General features: G+C 34.6%; 1 protein-coding gene, 1 non-coding gene and 1 pseudogene across 2 annotated transcripts; 2 read left to right on the top strand and 1 right to left on the bottom strand.

Moving 5' to 3' along the window:
- Positions 1–8,440: 8,440 nt before the first annotated feature.
- Positions 8,441–9,373, top strand: LOC147408976 (beta-amyrin 28-monooxygenase-like; annotated as a pseudogene).
- Positions 9,374–9,763: 390 nt separating this feature from the next.
- Positions 9,764–9,835, top strand: TRNAD-GUC (transfer RNA aspartic acid (anticodon GUC)). Its single transcript has one exon. It is a non-coding gene; the product is annotated as a tRNA-Asp (tRNA).
- A 2,935-nt stretch (positions 9,836–12,770) lies between these two features.
- Positions 12,771–14,728, bottom strand: LOC147408974 (geranylgeranyl pyrophosphate synthase, chloroplastic-like). The gene has a single exon (XM_086424313.1). It carries the CDS (start codon positions 14,276–14,278, stop codon positions 13,136–13,138), a length of 1,143 nt encoding a protein of 380 aa, XP_086280439.1. The 5' UTR covers positions 14,279–14,728; the 3' UTR covers positions 12,771–13,135.
- Positions 14,729–15,214: the final 486 nt, after the last annotated feature.

The raw sequence follows: 15,214 nt of genomic DNA, 5'->3' as shown, positions 1-15,214 counted from the left end.
CAGTGGTAAAAATCATAAAAATGTAATGAAAGTGTTGAGGGGACATTTTGGACAGTTCAATTGAGACTCGGTTGAACTGGTTTCAGTGTTGGCCAAGTTGGATACTGAAACTGAATTTCTTGATTTCCACATATGATGTATTTATATCTCATTATCGTCTTTTTTCATCTGTATTGGTGGTCCATTCCATTGTTAATGGATATTCTCCACTGTATTGATGTGGTTGGGATTATTAATAGTAGGATAGAGTACCCACCCTCTTCTAGGAGTCCTAATCATTCATTATTGGTGTTTCTGTTTTGGTTTCAATTTATTTTATCTGATTCCGATTGTTGTGTTCGTATGAGTCTTGATTTCCAATTAATTGAGTTGAATTCTAGCCCAATTAACTACTCATCTCCTAATATAATATCTTCAATTAATTCATAGTATCCTCCAACATGATAGTAAATAGTCCATGTTTTATGTATGAGAGGCGTTCGGCGTCAGGCTAAATATCATACGTTTTAACAAACGAAATGGGACCGTTGGATAAGGCGTAGATGAGTTCAATTTAATAGAAACGTGTTAACTTAGGTTTGTAAAATTGTAAATGCCTTTTGTTACCTCTCTCTCTCTCTCTCTCCACTCTACAGACACAAATAACTTTGTCTCTCTCACACGCTCCAACTCTCTCTCTCTCTCTCTCTTTCTCGCTTCAACTCTCTGTCTATCGAAAGGTTTCTTGATCTATCGAACATCCTCCGTTGATCTTCCAGACTTCTCGTCACACAGATGGAAAAATGTGGTTCGGATTCACTAACTTCATGAAGGATTTGTTTGAAGAGGAGAAATCGATTATGGATTCTATGGAGAAAGATAGGGTTACTGAAGTTCGTTACTAAAGTTCGTAAGTTACTCATGATGTCTGCGAAGAAACGGATTCCTTTCAACAAGATTTATCGTTGTAGGCTTTTATTTGGGATTCCGGAAGATTTCAGAGATAGGGTTTCCAAATATCTCAATTATTTCAGGATTGTAGTTGAAGATGATGGTAAGAGAATATTGGAACTTGTTAATTGGGATCCTACGTTAGTTATGAGTGCGCTCGAAAGGGATTTCATTGTAGATGAAGAGAGAGTTAAGAAAGCTTTTAAATTTCCTATAAATCATGGGAAATCTTTGCATTTAGATGAATAAGATTCAAGGAAACTGAATTTTCTCAACACGCTTCCACTTGTTTCACCCTATTCTTTTTATTCTAACACTTCAAAAATCAATCGAGTTGAAATTACTCATATGAGAAAATTTATATGAATTTTTTTTTTTTTTTTTGATATGTTAGTACCAAATCATTTTTGAAATGCATAAAGATTTGATATCATACCAAACACAAAGATTTACTCAAGAAAGTCTTTTTTAGGTAAGTACTTATCAAATCTATTTTGTAATTTACGGTAACTACCTACCCAACATAATTTTATGTGTAAATCTTTATGTTCTATATGCCAGTTCATATAGAATTGATTTTGTAATATTCAATAAGTATCTATCAAATCAACTAAAACAAGTTTTGTTTGAATCTAACGAACAAAATCTTTCAAAAATCTTTGAGTTCTTCGAGCTATTATCTTCATTTTAGAGGTTTTAATAGTTCTATGATTAAATACAATAGTTCAATGATTAAAGAGCTATTATCTTTATATATATATATATATAGAGAGAGAGAGAGAGAGAGAGAGAGAGAGAGAGAGAGAGAGAGAGAGGGAAATTTTCAAGAAAATAAGATAATTTGAAGAAAAAAAAAAAAAACCACCTTTAAAATAATCTCCATTAATTTTAATTCTCACAAAACTTAAAAGGAGATGAGAGAAAGAGGGTGAAGAAGACAATCGAAGTTCGTTCAATGACTTTTTAGAATTTTAATAAGTGAATGAAATGAGTAACATGGGTGCAAAGAGACTCCTAAAATATTATGTGGGTGAAACAAATAAAATTAGTGCCAAGAGAGGAAATGGTGGACGCTAGTAGAACGACTCATATCTCTTTACGTCCTTTGCCTAGAAATTGTATTTTAAGATTTCAAATCTTGAAGAAGGGTCATTGGGTCCACGCCAATTTTCATGAAAAAACTCAGATTTAAAATAATAATAATATATATAAAATAAAATAAAAATGAGTTACGAGTTTGAGTCAACGTGTTGAAAATAAACAATTATCAGACACCTAAATTTAAAATTAAAATTCAATGATGAAAAATAATTTTTTTTTATATTTACAGAATTTTCTCATATTTAATCCCGTGGCATTAGATCATATTTGTTAATGCCACAAGGTGATGTGATCAAATCTTTGGTGTAAGAATAGTCAATACCAAAGTCCATAATTCAAATCGTTGAATAATTATTGAAATCCTCCACCCACACGAGGTCACATAAGCCAAAATCTAAGAAAAAAGAAATATTTTTCGACTTAAGGACATATTTAATTGCAGGAAAAAAAATTTTACTTGTCAAATCATTTGCCAAAGAAATAATGTACAGGCAAATTCAGAAAATATGTTTGTACTTTTTCATTTAAATTGGGCGGGATAGCCTCTTTTTTTTTTTTTTTTTTATTAAATAAATCTAACCCTACTTGCTTAGAATAAAAAAGGTTATTTTTCACCTATATAATTTTAATATTAAATTAGAGAGTTCAATAGCCATCTTAATTCCAAACCTTGGATCAAGTAAAGAAAAAAATAGATTTTTTTTTAACGCCTTTTTATTTTTAATCTAATTTTTTTCTTCAAATCTAGAGGGTGGCTACACTTAGTAAGATTTGAAATCTTACCAATTAGTGGATAAATGTTTCTATTTTTATTTTTAAAGTAAAATGTAAAAATAGGCCGCATGTGTTATGCATATGTATCAAAGGGCTTGTTGGTAATTTAAAATATTGATTGAAGGGTTTGAAAAAAAAATAGTAAAAAAAGGATATTCTTTATCCTAAATGTTGAAGTGATCTCAAGATTGTACTTCATTTCTCACTTTCCTTGTGTGGAAGTGTATAGGAATCATAGATGATTTCATTGGGATACAAGTGAAAAGTATCTATGGTTCTTACACACTTCCACATTAGGAAAGTGAGATATGAGGTACAATCTTGAGCTCACTCTAGCATGACTCTATTTTTATAGTTTTGAAACCTAACCAAGGTCATTATAGGGGATTATTGATTTTTGACCAAAAATAATTCAGATTTTATTAAGTTTAAAAGTAAAAGAGAGGGTATATATGAGATCCAAATGTTAATGTCGTGTGGCAAATCATTTTCTTAAGGGAGGGGGGAGGAGGGTAAAAAGATTTGCTGCCTCGAGTGGTAAATATCATGCGTACAACAAATCATTTTTCACGTATTTTTTTTTTTTTTCTAAAATTTGTTTTGCATTCAAACATTATTAAATTTAAGTTTTTCACGACAAATTATTTTCCTTAGAGTTTTCCATGCAATTGAACAAGTCCTTAGGTTTTTCAGTGCAATCAAATACATCCTAAGTCACCTTTTTTCTATCTCCAAATACACTATTGTGAGCGGTGTGGTGTGGGTGTGAGAGAGAGAGAGAGGATTTTCATTCATGAAAAATTTTAAAAATCTAGGATTTTTTTTTACTGGATGTCTTATTTTATTTATTTAAGAAAATTATTTATTTTGAAATCTAGTATGAATTTCTTAAATCAAATTCATTTTACATTTCTTTTTCTTATTTCCTCTACCTCTCATTATTTTTCTTGTTCCCTCTCTTTTTTTTTTTTTTCAGTGTTTCTTTTCTTAGGTTTAAAAAAAAAATTTATTTCTAAGAAACATTGAAGATGACTTTGGTGTTTCTTTCATTTTGTTTCAGATGAAATATATAACTTCATTAATTAATATGTTATAAAAGGGTAAATTCTCAAATAATTACTAAAGTTTTCGGTATTTCCAATTATAAGTTACATGTACCTTCAATTTTTCTATTTCATTACTTGTTTTCTAGAATGTCCTTTTAATGCCTGTAACTTTACCACAAAAAGTTTTTGAAAAATAATTGTCTCATCACATTTTAAATTTAAAAGAAAATTAAATAAACATGTATTGAGCTACCTTAATAATTAATTTAATATGTAAAAAGATTTAATCCAATGGTTGACAATATTGTGTCAACATTAATTTCAAAAATATCTAGTCAACAGATTTGATCCAATGGTTGACAACATTATGTCAACATTAATTTTGTGTGCATGTTTTTGTAAATTAGCTTATTGTAAATCTGATTAAAATAATATTATCCATCTAATTCGGGGGTTTAGGCACAACTTCAGAAGAAATTTAGAAGTAAAAAAAAAAAAAACAAAACAAAAGGATTTAGAAGGATCTCCCATCCTAGATGATACAAAGATTATACAAGGAAATTAAAGTGATCCACTGTTAGAGAATCTAGATGCAAAATTACGAGGCATCAATTATCCAAGGAGATCTCTTACACAAGCCAATCTCAATAAATTTAGGCTAACAAACCAGAGGTTGCCAATCCCATCATCTTAGACTCTTAAACTTGGAAGAAGGAACAAAAAAAAAACCCTGTAAATCCCTAGTGCTTTGTACAAGGAATGAAAGAAGCTAATTTGATTTGTTCTTCAAGTGTATGAGACGATGATGAATCATTTATTGAGGTTTTTGCGTAACCTCGCTAGTATCTAAACTTGTGCTTCCTAGTTCAATTTATTAATTTATTTTATTTTGAAAATTAAAATAGCCATTGAAAGGAAACACTCAACTAAATCAAGTGGCAGAGTGGGAACAAAGTACATGAATGAGAGAAGGAATGCAAGAACACCAAGTTCAAAATCATTGTAGGTTATATATTAAGTATCTTTTTCCTTTTCATTATAATGAGGGGGTGTCTAGAACCGTACGCTTGACTAACAAGAGTGAGACAACTGACCTTTAAAAATATCATATCTCACTCAAATCCCTCGGTACATGCAATGCCCCACAAATCATAGATATCAAGTAAGCTGAGATAAATCCCAATGAGTAGCCAACGAGGGGATTGAACTAAAGACCTCTCCATTTTTGGAGGAAAGCTGTGGCCACTACACCCAATAGTCATTGGTTACAATTAAGTATCCTTAGATCAATTTCTGTGTGGAATCTAAAGGATATATAGTTTCCTAGTAGTGAGAGTTGAGCTTTGTTATTTGAGTGAGGGATAATATTCCGTGGGGATTTTGAATCCTGACAATTAGGGGTGTGTTATTTTTGCTCATTGTCCTTTAGCCTGGCCTAGTCCGCCCAAAAGGGCTTGATTGTGAGCTCACAAGGTGGGGATGGGCTCACAATCAAGCCTAAGAATGCCCAACTTGGCTGGGCCCTGTCCATTATATGTTTTATGTATATATTATACAAAAAAAAAATGAATAATGACTTTATAATAAAATATAGCTAAAACAAATCATAAATAATAAGTTCATTTTTATCTCTAATCATGTCTCATTGGACTCTTATTTTGATGAAAAATAATATCCAACAACTTCAAATGATTCTAAAAAATATATGAATTTAATTTTTAAAAGAATAAAAAGTCAACCTGAGCCCGGCCTAGAGACATAAGGACCGGGCTTGTGCATAACATACTTATGCCCGATAAGATTATGAGGCTGGTCTGAGGTATAGCCCACCTCTTTAGGGTCAGAGTAGGGCTCAACCAAACCCAGCCTGTACCTGCCCATTGACAGCCCAACTTATGAATAATATACTCAACCATGGATCAAGGCAAGTGTTTTCTTTGTTTACTTATTTTATTTTCACATAAGTTGTGGAACCATGGTATCCCAAAGATTTGGGGTCGGCTAAAATAGGTCTTTTCCCCATTTAATTTTTTTTTAATTTTCAAAGTTAGATTATTATTATTATTATTATTATTATTATTTTGAAAATTAAAGTTAATTTAATATTTTTTTTTTACTATCTTAATCCTTTTAAGTCTGTTAGAATCTTCAACCTATTCTGTCTCTCTGGGGTTGTAATTGGCTTTATCAGATGAGTCAAAAACAATATTTCAACCATTGCCATATATAACACTTACCATAGCTATTTTTGGTACAAAGATTTTGAGGATGATGATGGGGTCCAATGAAGGGTGGGCCCAGGAATTATTGGACTTGAAAGAATGCCATGATATGCACAAAGGAGGCCGACTTGGGCCAAATTATCCAAACCCTTCTTAAAAATTATTTTTATGATAAATTTACTTTTGAAATCCCTCGCTAATAAACAACTACGAAAATTCAAATTCCAATCTTTACTATTGTAATAAATAAATAACAAAGACAAAGTAAACGACGGTTGAAAGTTGAAACCAAACTTTTCTCTCAAAAATGCTCCCATATAATATTTGAACTTACTAATTGTTAGGGGTTTTTTAGCCAAAATGAATAAAAATTAGTTAATATTCTCAAAAAAATAGTCGAAAATTTGATAAAACACAAGTAACTCACCACTTTTTTAAAGATCTCACTTACCATGTTTTGGAGAGGAAAAAACTTAGAAGCGCCCATCCTGCTTCAAAATTTTGATAGAACCCTTTCTTTTGGATTACACATGGTATCTCCAAGGAGGTATCCCAAATATTAACCAAAAACATGGCAAGTTCATGAATGAAAATGACATTGCTAGTGCGATGACTATAATGATTCTCGCCAGCTTCGACGCACGCACCACTCTAACTTTCATCATGATGTACCTTGCTGAACTCCCCAATGTCTATAATGAGGTCCTAAGGGGTAAAGCATTCTGACATTTCTCTATTATCTTCATTTTATACTTTCTTCAACTATATATTAAGTTAGAAGGAAGAACAGAACAGGAAAGGATATAATAGTACAAAGTTTTAACTCATAAGTCACGAGGGAAGATGATTAGGAATTTTTTATTTTTATTTTTTGGAATCAGGATCAGGTAAGGTGTCCCTTTCCTTGGGAAGGGGAACAGTGTCTAAAAAGACACGTTTTGGTTGGAGTTTAAAACACCTCGAGCTCCTAACAAAGCCATTTTCCACGGGAAGAGATCTTCTGTAATAAGGGTGCAACTTCGTTTGATTTGAAGTCAAATTGTAATCGAACCGACATTAGTCGGTTCCACTAAATAAGAGCTAGAACCGAACCAAATTCCATTGGAACCAAACCAACCCAAACTGAATTAAAGTAGGTTTGGTTCGATTTGGTTCAATTCTATGAGTTGCCAATATTTTATAAATTGTAACATTTTTTAATGAACAAATAAACATAAATTTTCATACAATAAATCATTAATCTATTCATAAAAAGTCATTAATTTATCTTTAAAAGATCTTTATATATATATATTTATTGCATAAGGGTTCGGTTCTCGGTTTGATTCAGTTGTATACGAGCTTGATTCGAGAACTGATTAATTACTGAACCAAATCAATCGATTCTCAATTTTCGTAATCTGGAATCAAACCGCAACTTGTTATATACCAAAGCAAACCACCCCTAAACTATTTGTTCAGTTCGGTTCGATTTGAACCAGACCAAGTTGCACCCATAGTCTGTAGTACTTCATTCTTGAAGTTCCTGTAGTACTCTTCTAATAGTAAAGAGTCCATGTTGAAAATTAAAATCCAACACTTTAGCCATGTCATGATCATGATTTAGATCAGATTTGAAAAAAAAAATTAAAGAAAAAATCCTTTTTAAGTCTGATATGTGGCCTTAAAAATGAACCGTCAGTGAACTTCTAAATTTCAACGGAAATTTTTTGTTGTGTTTGCAAAGGGGCACTCTCTCAACCGTTTAAGGCCACTACAGGAAACTTCAGGAATATTGAACTACAGAGGATACACTCCCGTTTTTACATGACATGCAGCCCAATATGTTTAATCTCCAACCAAAAAGTGCCATGAAGACATCATATGTTGCTATAGGAATGGGCCGAGGTGCCATAAGTTGAAACGGAGTCAAAAACAGAAGTCCAAAACTCCAAAATCTGATTTTGAACCCATATTTTGTAAGAAGTCAGACAAGACGAAAACGACAAGATTTTAGGCCAAAGTGCTCCCTCAACTCATTTTCACTTTTCACAATCAAAATTTGCTTTTAGTTTTGATTTAATGAAATATCCCACAGCTTTTAGAAGCATTTCTAGACTCCAATAAGAATGTCTTGCATGGTGTTACTAATTATTCGATGTTGTCCTTAAAATTCTTATAACAGTGATTCAAAGATAAGCCATGAGCTGAAAGCAGAGTTGTACCACTCTTTAAATGATTTTCTCTTAATTGTTTTTTTACGTTGTGCGGATAATTTAAATTCTAATGGAGATGTTATAATTGATACATTTGATGGAAATAGAGTAAATGGAGATCACGAAGTCTAAAGGACCAGAAGAGTTGCTTAATTGAGAGGACATACAAAAGATGAGATACTCTTGGAACGTTGTAAATGAGGTACTACGACTCACTCCTCCTCTTCAAGGGATCCTTTAGAGAGGCCATAACTGACTTCACCTATGCAGGATTTTCAATCTCAAAAGGTTGGAATGTAACTAATAACATCAACTTATCAATTTCACATCAGCTTCATAGCAAGAGCATTGGTGACATTTAAACTATTTCTTACTCAAACTCAAAAAAAAAAAAAAAAAAAAAAAATCGCAGTTACATTGGAATCCATTTTCAACCCACAAGAACCCAAACTATTTCCAAGATCCAGAGAGATTCAATCTTTCAAGGTTTGAAGGAAATGGTCCTGCTCCTAATACATTTGTTCCTTTTGGAGGCGGCCCTCGAATGTTATTACCCAGCTAAGCGTCACAGTTGGAGGACACAATACATTTGGAGGACAGCTGGAAGATTGCGCAGCTAGGAAGCTTCAAGAAGTTTTCTGTTAATTTGTTTAACTTGTAAACAGTTCTGTAATAACGTCTTTTTAGTTAGTTGGTTAGATTGTTAGAAGGTTAGTTATTCTGTTTTGACTTAACAAAACAGTGTGTAAATGTGTGTATATATAAAGGGTACGAAGGAAAGAAATAATATACTTTTGATTCTCACAAATCAATTCTCTCCAAAATCTGTTTCTCTCATTTCTTTTCCGCATTTTATTCAACTCTCGTCAAATGTGTCCCGGGATGCATTTCGCTCGATTAGAAATACTTGTGTGATAAAAGGGTACAAATGGGAGAAACTGATTCCTAATGAGAAGATAATGGTCGATCCAGTGCTTTGGCTGGCAAAAGGACTTCCAATTTGTCTCCGATCACATAAATCTTAAACTGCTACCTACTTCGTGACATCCAAATGCAAAATAAATAAATAAATCTTGTTGTTTTTTGTTTTTAATAAAAATGAATAAAGTAAGTGAGGATCGTTAGATCTAGTGATGTGTATGATGAAATAAATAAGAAAACAATATATAAAATAAACGATATTTACGTGGGAAAATACACAACAACCAAATTATTAATAGCAACTAACCATATGACTCGTGTATCCACCTCTCTTAAAAGATTAGGATTCCATTTTAATTTTCTGCATCCTATCTTACAATTATAAGTTGGTTTCAAATAAAAATTCTCATGATCAAGAACTTTACAATTAATATTATTATTTATATTTTAATAAATAATAAACTAAAATACGATAATAACATGAGTAAACAAGGTAGTTCTATCACTTCTATGTACCATAGATTTTTTGTACTTACTTTTTATATATATATTTTCAAATGCCTCCTTTAATTAAGTCGTTGTAGTATAGTGGTGAGTATTCCCGCCTGTCACGCGGGTGACCCGGGTTCGATCCCCGGCAGCGGCGTTTTATTATTATAGTATTTTTTCTTTCATTTTTGTTTTTCAAGATGGGAAAAAAATTGGTACAACAGTTTAGCGGTTAAAAATGGATAAAAGAGTTTATACATGCTCTGTTTCTGCTGTAGAAACAAATCCATGCTCATTTGATCAGAACTGCCATGGATCAATACCCATATTAATTTAGCAAACTTAATAGAATTCTCTGCCCTTTCCATTACCTCTCAAAGCTTTGATTACGCCTATTAACTCTTTTCTCAAAGAGTCGTGTTGGAGTGACCTCAAGATTGTACCTCATATTGCACATCCTAACGTGAAAAAGTTTAGGAATGATGAAAAGGTTTAGGAATCATAGATGCTGTTTGACTTGTGTCTTGATGAAAAACATCAAACATCTACGGTCCTACACATTTTCACGCCAGGATGTACGATATGAGATACAATCTTGAGGTCACTACAGCATTATTCTTTCTCAATACAAAACCCAAAATTGTTCCTTGACGACACAAAGGGAGAACCCACTCCCTATTTGTTCTCCATGCCTCGAGCTCAAATGGGAGGAAAGGATCCATGGGTCATGGTTGCATGCATCTGTTTTTTCCTAACTACTATCTTGAACATGTACTCTATCTGTGAGGAAAGAATAATCGCCTCAACCATCAAGGATGTGGTGTCATGGAGCAGTATGATTATGGGGCACTTCAGACATTCGGAATTGGAGTCAGCAAGGAGGTATTTTGATCCTGGACAGGAGAGGAGAGGAGCCTCGCCTCCTGGAATTCGACACTTGCCAGTATGCCAACTTGGAGAAGTTCAAAGAAGCAGAGAGGTGGTTTATAAATATGTGGGCAAAGGATTTCACATGATACAGGTGTGGTTTCCTGGAAAAATCATGATCGATGGATATGTGGCCACTACAGTCGTTCTTTGACACTCTTTCACCGAATGCAATTAGCCGGAGTTGGACCCAGTGAAGTAACTCTTCTGAACACCCTCACTGCTTGTGTCTTGGTTGCATTAGAGTTGGTAAGATGGATTCACAGTTACATAAGGAAAAATGGATTTATGATTCTTGGAACTGCACTTACAGACATGTAAGGTTAAATGTGGAGACAAGGGTAAGGGTATACAAATCTTCTATACAATGGGAAGGAGGAAAAACGTGATTGCTTTGGACATCCTTGATAGTTGGACTGGCCATGAACGGGGACATTGCAGGGAAGCTTTAGATTTCTTCAAGCAATGGCTAGGATTGAGGCCACACAGAATCATGTTTCTCACTTTTTATAAATTTAAAAAAAAAAACAAGGAGTTCTAGTAAGATGTGTAATATGAATACCTTTACACTTTGCACAGACGTAAGGTGCCATTCTAGGATTCTATTTCCTAGTACCATGACAAAAAAGTAATCCTGTTTATCCTCTGAATGGATGTAACATTACAATGGAGAAACCTCCTCTAATCATATGTACAGCTTCTGCAAGGAGGAAGCTCATCAAGGATTCCAAAATAGCCTAGACAACAAGCTCTAGTCTTCCTGTGCTTGTTTAAGTTTTCTACACATAACCAGATTGGGAAACCCTGTACATACTTCACCCACCTCTTTCTAATCACACCATGCCTACTATTAGGAAGCTCGCAGAAGGTTTCTGTGAAGGCCAGAAATAAAGGTCCTAATTAATCCATCCAGGCCCAAGGAAGCCAACCAACTCTCTACCTTCCTCATTTTAGTTACATAAATCGACTCTGCAAGACCCAAGATTTCTCTTTCAACCACTGTCATGACTAGGCAAGGATTTACCACAGAAGGATCACCAAAGCAAATGTTACAATCATAGACAGAATAACGAAACATGCCAAAGCAATAGAATTGTATCCCCCCCAAGTACGGATATGTACATACTGACACAAAGATTGTCGGTAACCCAGCATTTATAGTCATTTGATGTTAGATACCAGTTAATATGTGCAGAGCAGTATGTTGAAACAGGATAGATGTTAAATGGTTCATTGATATAACCATTTGCACTGGTGGAAGATCGGGATTTGCATAGGGATCCTGGTCCAGAGACACTGAATTGTACCTTAGCGGCCTAAAAATCCAGGAAAGGGTCCAAGGCCCCCGTTGATCCAACCATATGCAATGGCCTCTGTCAAATTATTAACTTTAAAAACCCTTCGAATCTACAATTACTCGACCAAGCGATTATTGTTGGGTTTTGTGATAAAGAAGCAAAGCCTGGATGCCTTTCGGTATTGGTACTTTTGCAAGGGATGTTTCTTTTGTCAAAATGCAAGTTTGTATAAAAAGGATAAAAGTGGAGGCTATGGTTTCAATAGTGACTAGGATGAGATATTGATAGGAATTTCTGCGAGATTTAGAGAGGTTCTCTTCAGTCTCTCTTATTCTTATTCTTATTCTTCTTATTCTTCCAATACCCTAGAGGCCAAGGTGTTTGGGTTTGCCATCATAATGTTATTCTAGGTTTGGACCAACAGGTCTTGACAGTGGGATTGTAGTGTAACCGTGTAACAATGGTGTTGGGCTTTGGTTGAAATTGAGTAGAGAGGATTTCATAACTGCTCATAGGATTTATTCTCTTGCCGGATTGTCTGTGGATTTGTCTCACCATGAGTGAACCCTATATATATATATATATATATATATATATATATATATATATATATTTGGCTTATGATCCTATAGTAGAATTTTATATATTTTCTCCAGATATCTTTGCTTTATTTTAACACGGCCCTTGAATAATTTCGGTGGGTTACAGAAATCAATATATCAGTAGTCTGGGTGTTTGATTTCTAGTAATCGGATATATATATATATATAGTGGTGAGAGGGCTAACCACGACTATTACACCTAGACCCAATTGACCTAGAAACTTACTTGTTCAACAGATTAAGGCAGAGCAAAATTAAACAAGCATGACCAAATAATTTATGTTACATTCCAAGGAAAGTGAAAGTAGGGTACAATGGATTAAGGCTTTCTTTTTTCCCTAATCCTTGAAAGTTGTTGACATATCACAGAGAGATCAAACAATAAACCATTCTAAGATATTTAATCCTACCCATAACCATATAAATTCCACTCACTAATTTCACAAAAAATAAAAATCAAATCACTAGGTAAACCACGAATCTACCTGTTCCTATCCAATAATTTCAAGGGATTTTGACTTCTTACAGCCTCGCCCCTTTGCCATTTCTTGAATGGAATTATACTACAAGCTTTCAAGTTCCCATATGTTTGCAAACCCCAAAATACATAAACACCTCTCAATCAACATCTTAATTTTGTCGAGAAGCAATATAATTCGCCAGAGAAATTAATGGAAACGCCTTCTCCTGATCAAACCCAATCAACTGATCCTTAGCCTCCTTGTTCAGCTTCTCTGCAAACTCTCTTGATTTCTCAATACCCATTAATTTCGGATACGTAACCTTGTCAGCCACCAAATCCTTCCCCGCCGTCTTACCCAATTCTTTAGAAGACTTGGTAACATCAAGGATATCATCCACCACTTGAAACAACAACCCAACACATCTCGCGAATTTTCTCAACTTCTCCACCTGTTCATCAGATCCACCTCCAAGAATTGCCCCAATTACAACTGATCCTTCCAATAATGCCGCGGTTTTATGATGATGGATGAATTCAAGGTGGTCTAATCCAACTTCAGACAACCCAGCAGACTTTATATCAACTACTTGACCTGCAACAAGCCCCTCCGATCCAATAACTTTCGCCAATTCTCCAATAACACGTATAATCCTGTTGGGTGGAACCCCAGTTGTGGCCTTAGCGATGTGCTCGAATGCAAAGGCCAAAAGAGCATCTCCAGCAAGGACCGCCACATCTTCGCCGAAAACATTGTGATTCGTTGGTTTCCCTCTTCGGAGATCATCGTCATCCATACAAGGGAGATCGTCATGGATCAATGACATGGTGTGGATCATCTCCACTGCACACGCGGCGGGCATCGCTGTCGATTCATCACCGCCAACAAGCTCACACGCTGCAATGCAGATAACGGGACGCACACGCTTGCCACCGGCAAGGAGAGAGTAACGCATGGCTTCATGGATCTTTAGGGGATCTTTGAGGGAAACTGCACTATCGAGGGCTTGATTGACAGAATTACCCTTCTGAAGCATGTAAGTTTTGAAATTGAATGTTATACCTTTCTGGGATTCTTCTTCTGGGGTGATCTCTTCTTCTTTGAGTTTCTCCTCCTTGGTTAGATGTACAGCAGAGATGGGGATACAAGAAGAAATGGGTACTCTTCTTGTTGTTGGAGAAAACAGAGAAATGGGTCTCTTGATGATGGGATTAAAGATCAAGCAAGTTGGGGAAATGGATCTGCTAGCATGATTAAACATCGAATAGGTTTGAACCCATGAACCCAGATGCAATGAAGAAGCAGAACTCATCTTTCTCAGAATCAAATTTCAAAACCTCTCTCTCTATCTCTCTCTCTCTCGCTCTCGCTCTCTGTGAGTAATTTGGGTTGGGAAGAGAATCTAAATGGAGAATTCGATTGCTTTTGGAAACATTTGAATTGGGAAACTCGACCTAGTTCAGTCGACCCTAGTCTTTGGGGATAAGACCTTGGCTATGATAACACTTGACATTAATAATCTAAAAGCAGAACAGAACAGACCAGAACAGAGAGAGACTAAAACATGCGGTTTTTGAAGAAATTGCAATTGAATTTCGAAGAAAGAAGCAGCCTATTATCGTGTTTACTGCAACACACGAAATTACTTAATTTCCTAAGAAGGAGATATAACGTGTTTACTGCAACACCACGAAACTACCTAATTTCCAAAGATGGAGAGATAGATAGGACTATGGATTAGAGGCACCTCCACATCATCGTGTCTACCAATCACATTAGGTGGCACACTACAGTTCTTTACCAATTGATGGTCTATTATAGGTTTTGAAGCAGATGTGTCTCACGTTGGCCGCAGAAGTGGGACCCACATAAGAACCTCGAAGGTTTCTGACCGCTCAAACAACCATGGACGTATAGTGTCTGTTGAATGAATGTCAATTTATTTGGGAAAAATTGAAACAATGGATTTTCTTTTTCAGAGATTGATTCTTTTATATTTTCACAAATTACTTTGTTTCCTTAGGATTTATTTGTGATATGATCGCAAAAATTTTCTTAAAATTTTTTAATATGTAATTTCTTTTTAGAGTTGTGATAATTTGACGCTCCCATGGACTCATCATAGAATCATAAATCATTTGTCTTGGGATACGTAAAATCATAAATTTTTTTCTTGTGCATCCCAAAACAAATGATCTACGATTTTATGATGATGGTGTTTATTAGAGGAGAACGTCATATTATCGCC

Source organism: Akebia trifoliata, chromosome 2 (assembly GCF_017979445.1).
Source record: "Akebia trifoliata isolate Shusen 1 chromosome 2, ASM1797944v1, whole genome shotgun sequence".
Taxonomy (NCBI): domain Eukaryota; kingdom Viridiplantae; phylum Streptophyta; class Magnoliopsida; order Ranunculales; family Lardizabalaceae; genus Akebia; species Akebia trifoliata.
The sequence above is the reverse complement of the archived record's forward strand: the minus strand, read 5'-3'. Positions and strand labels throughout refer to the sequence as shown.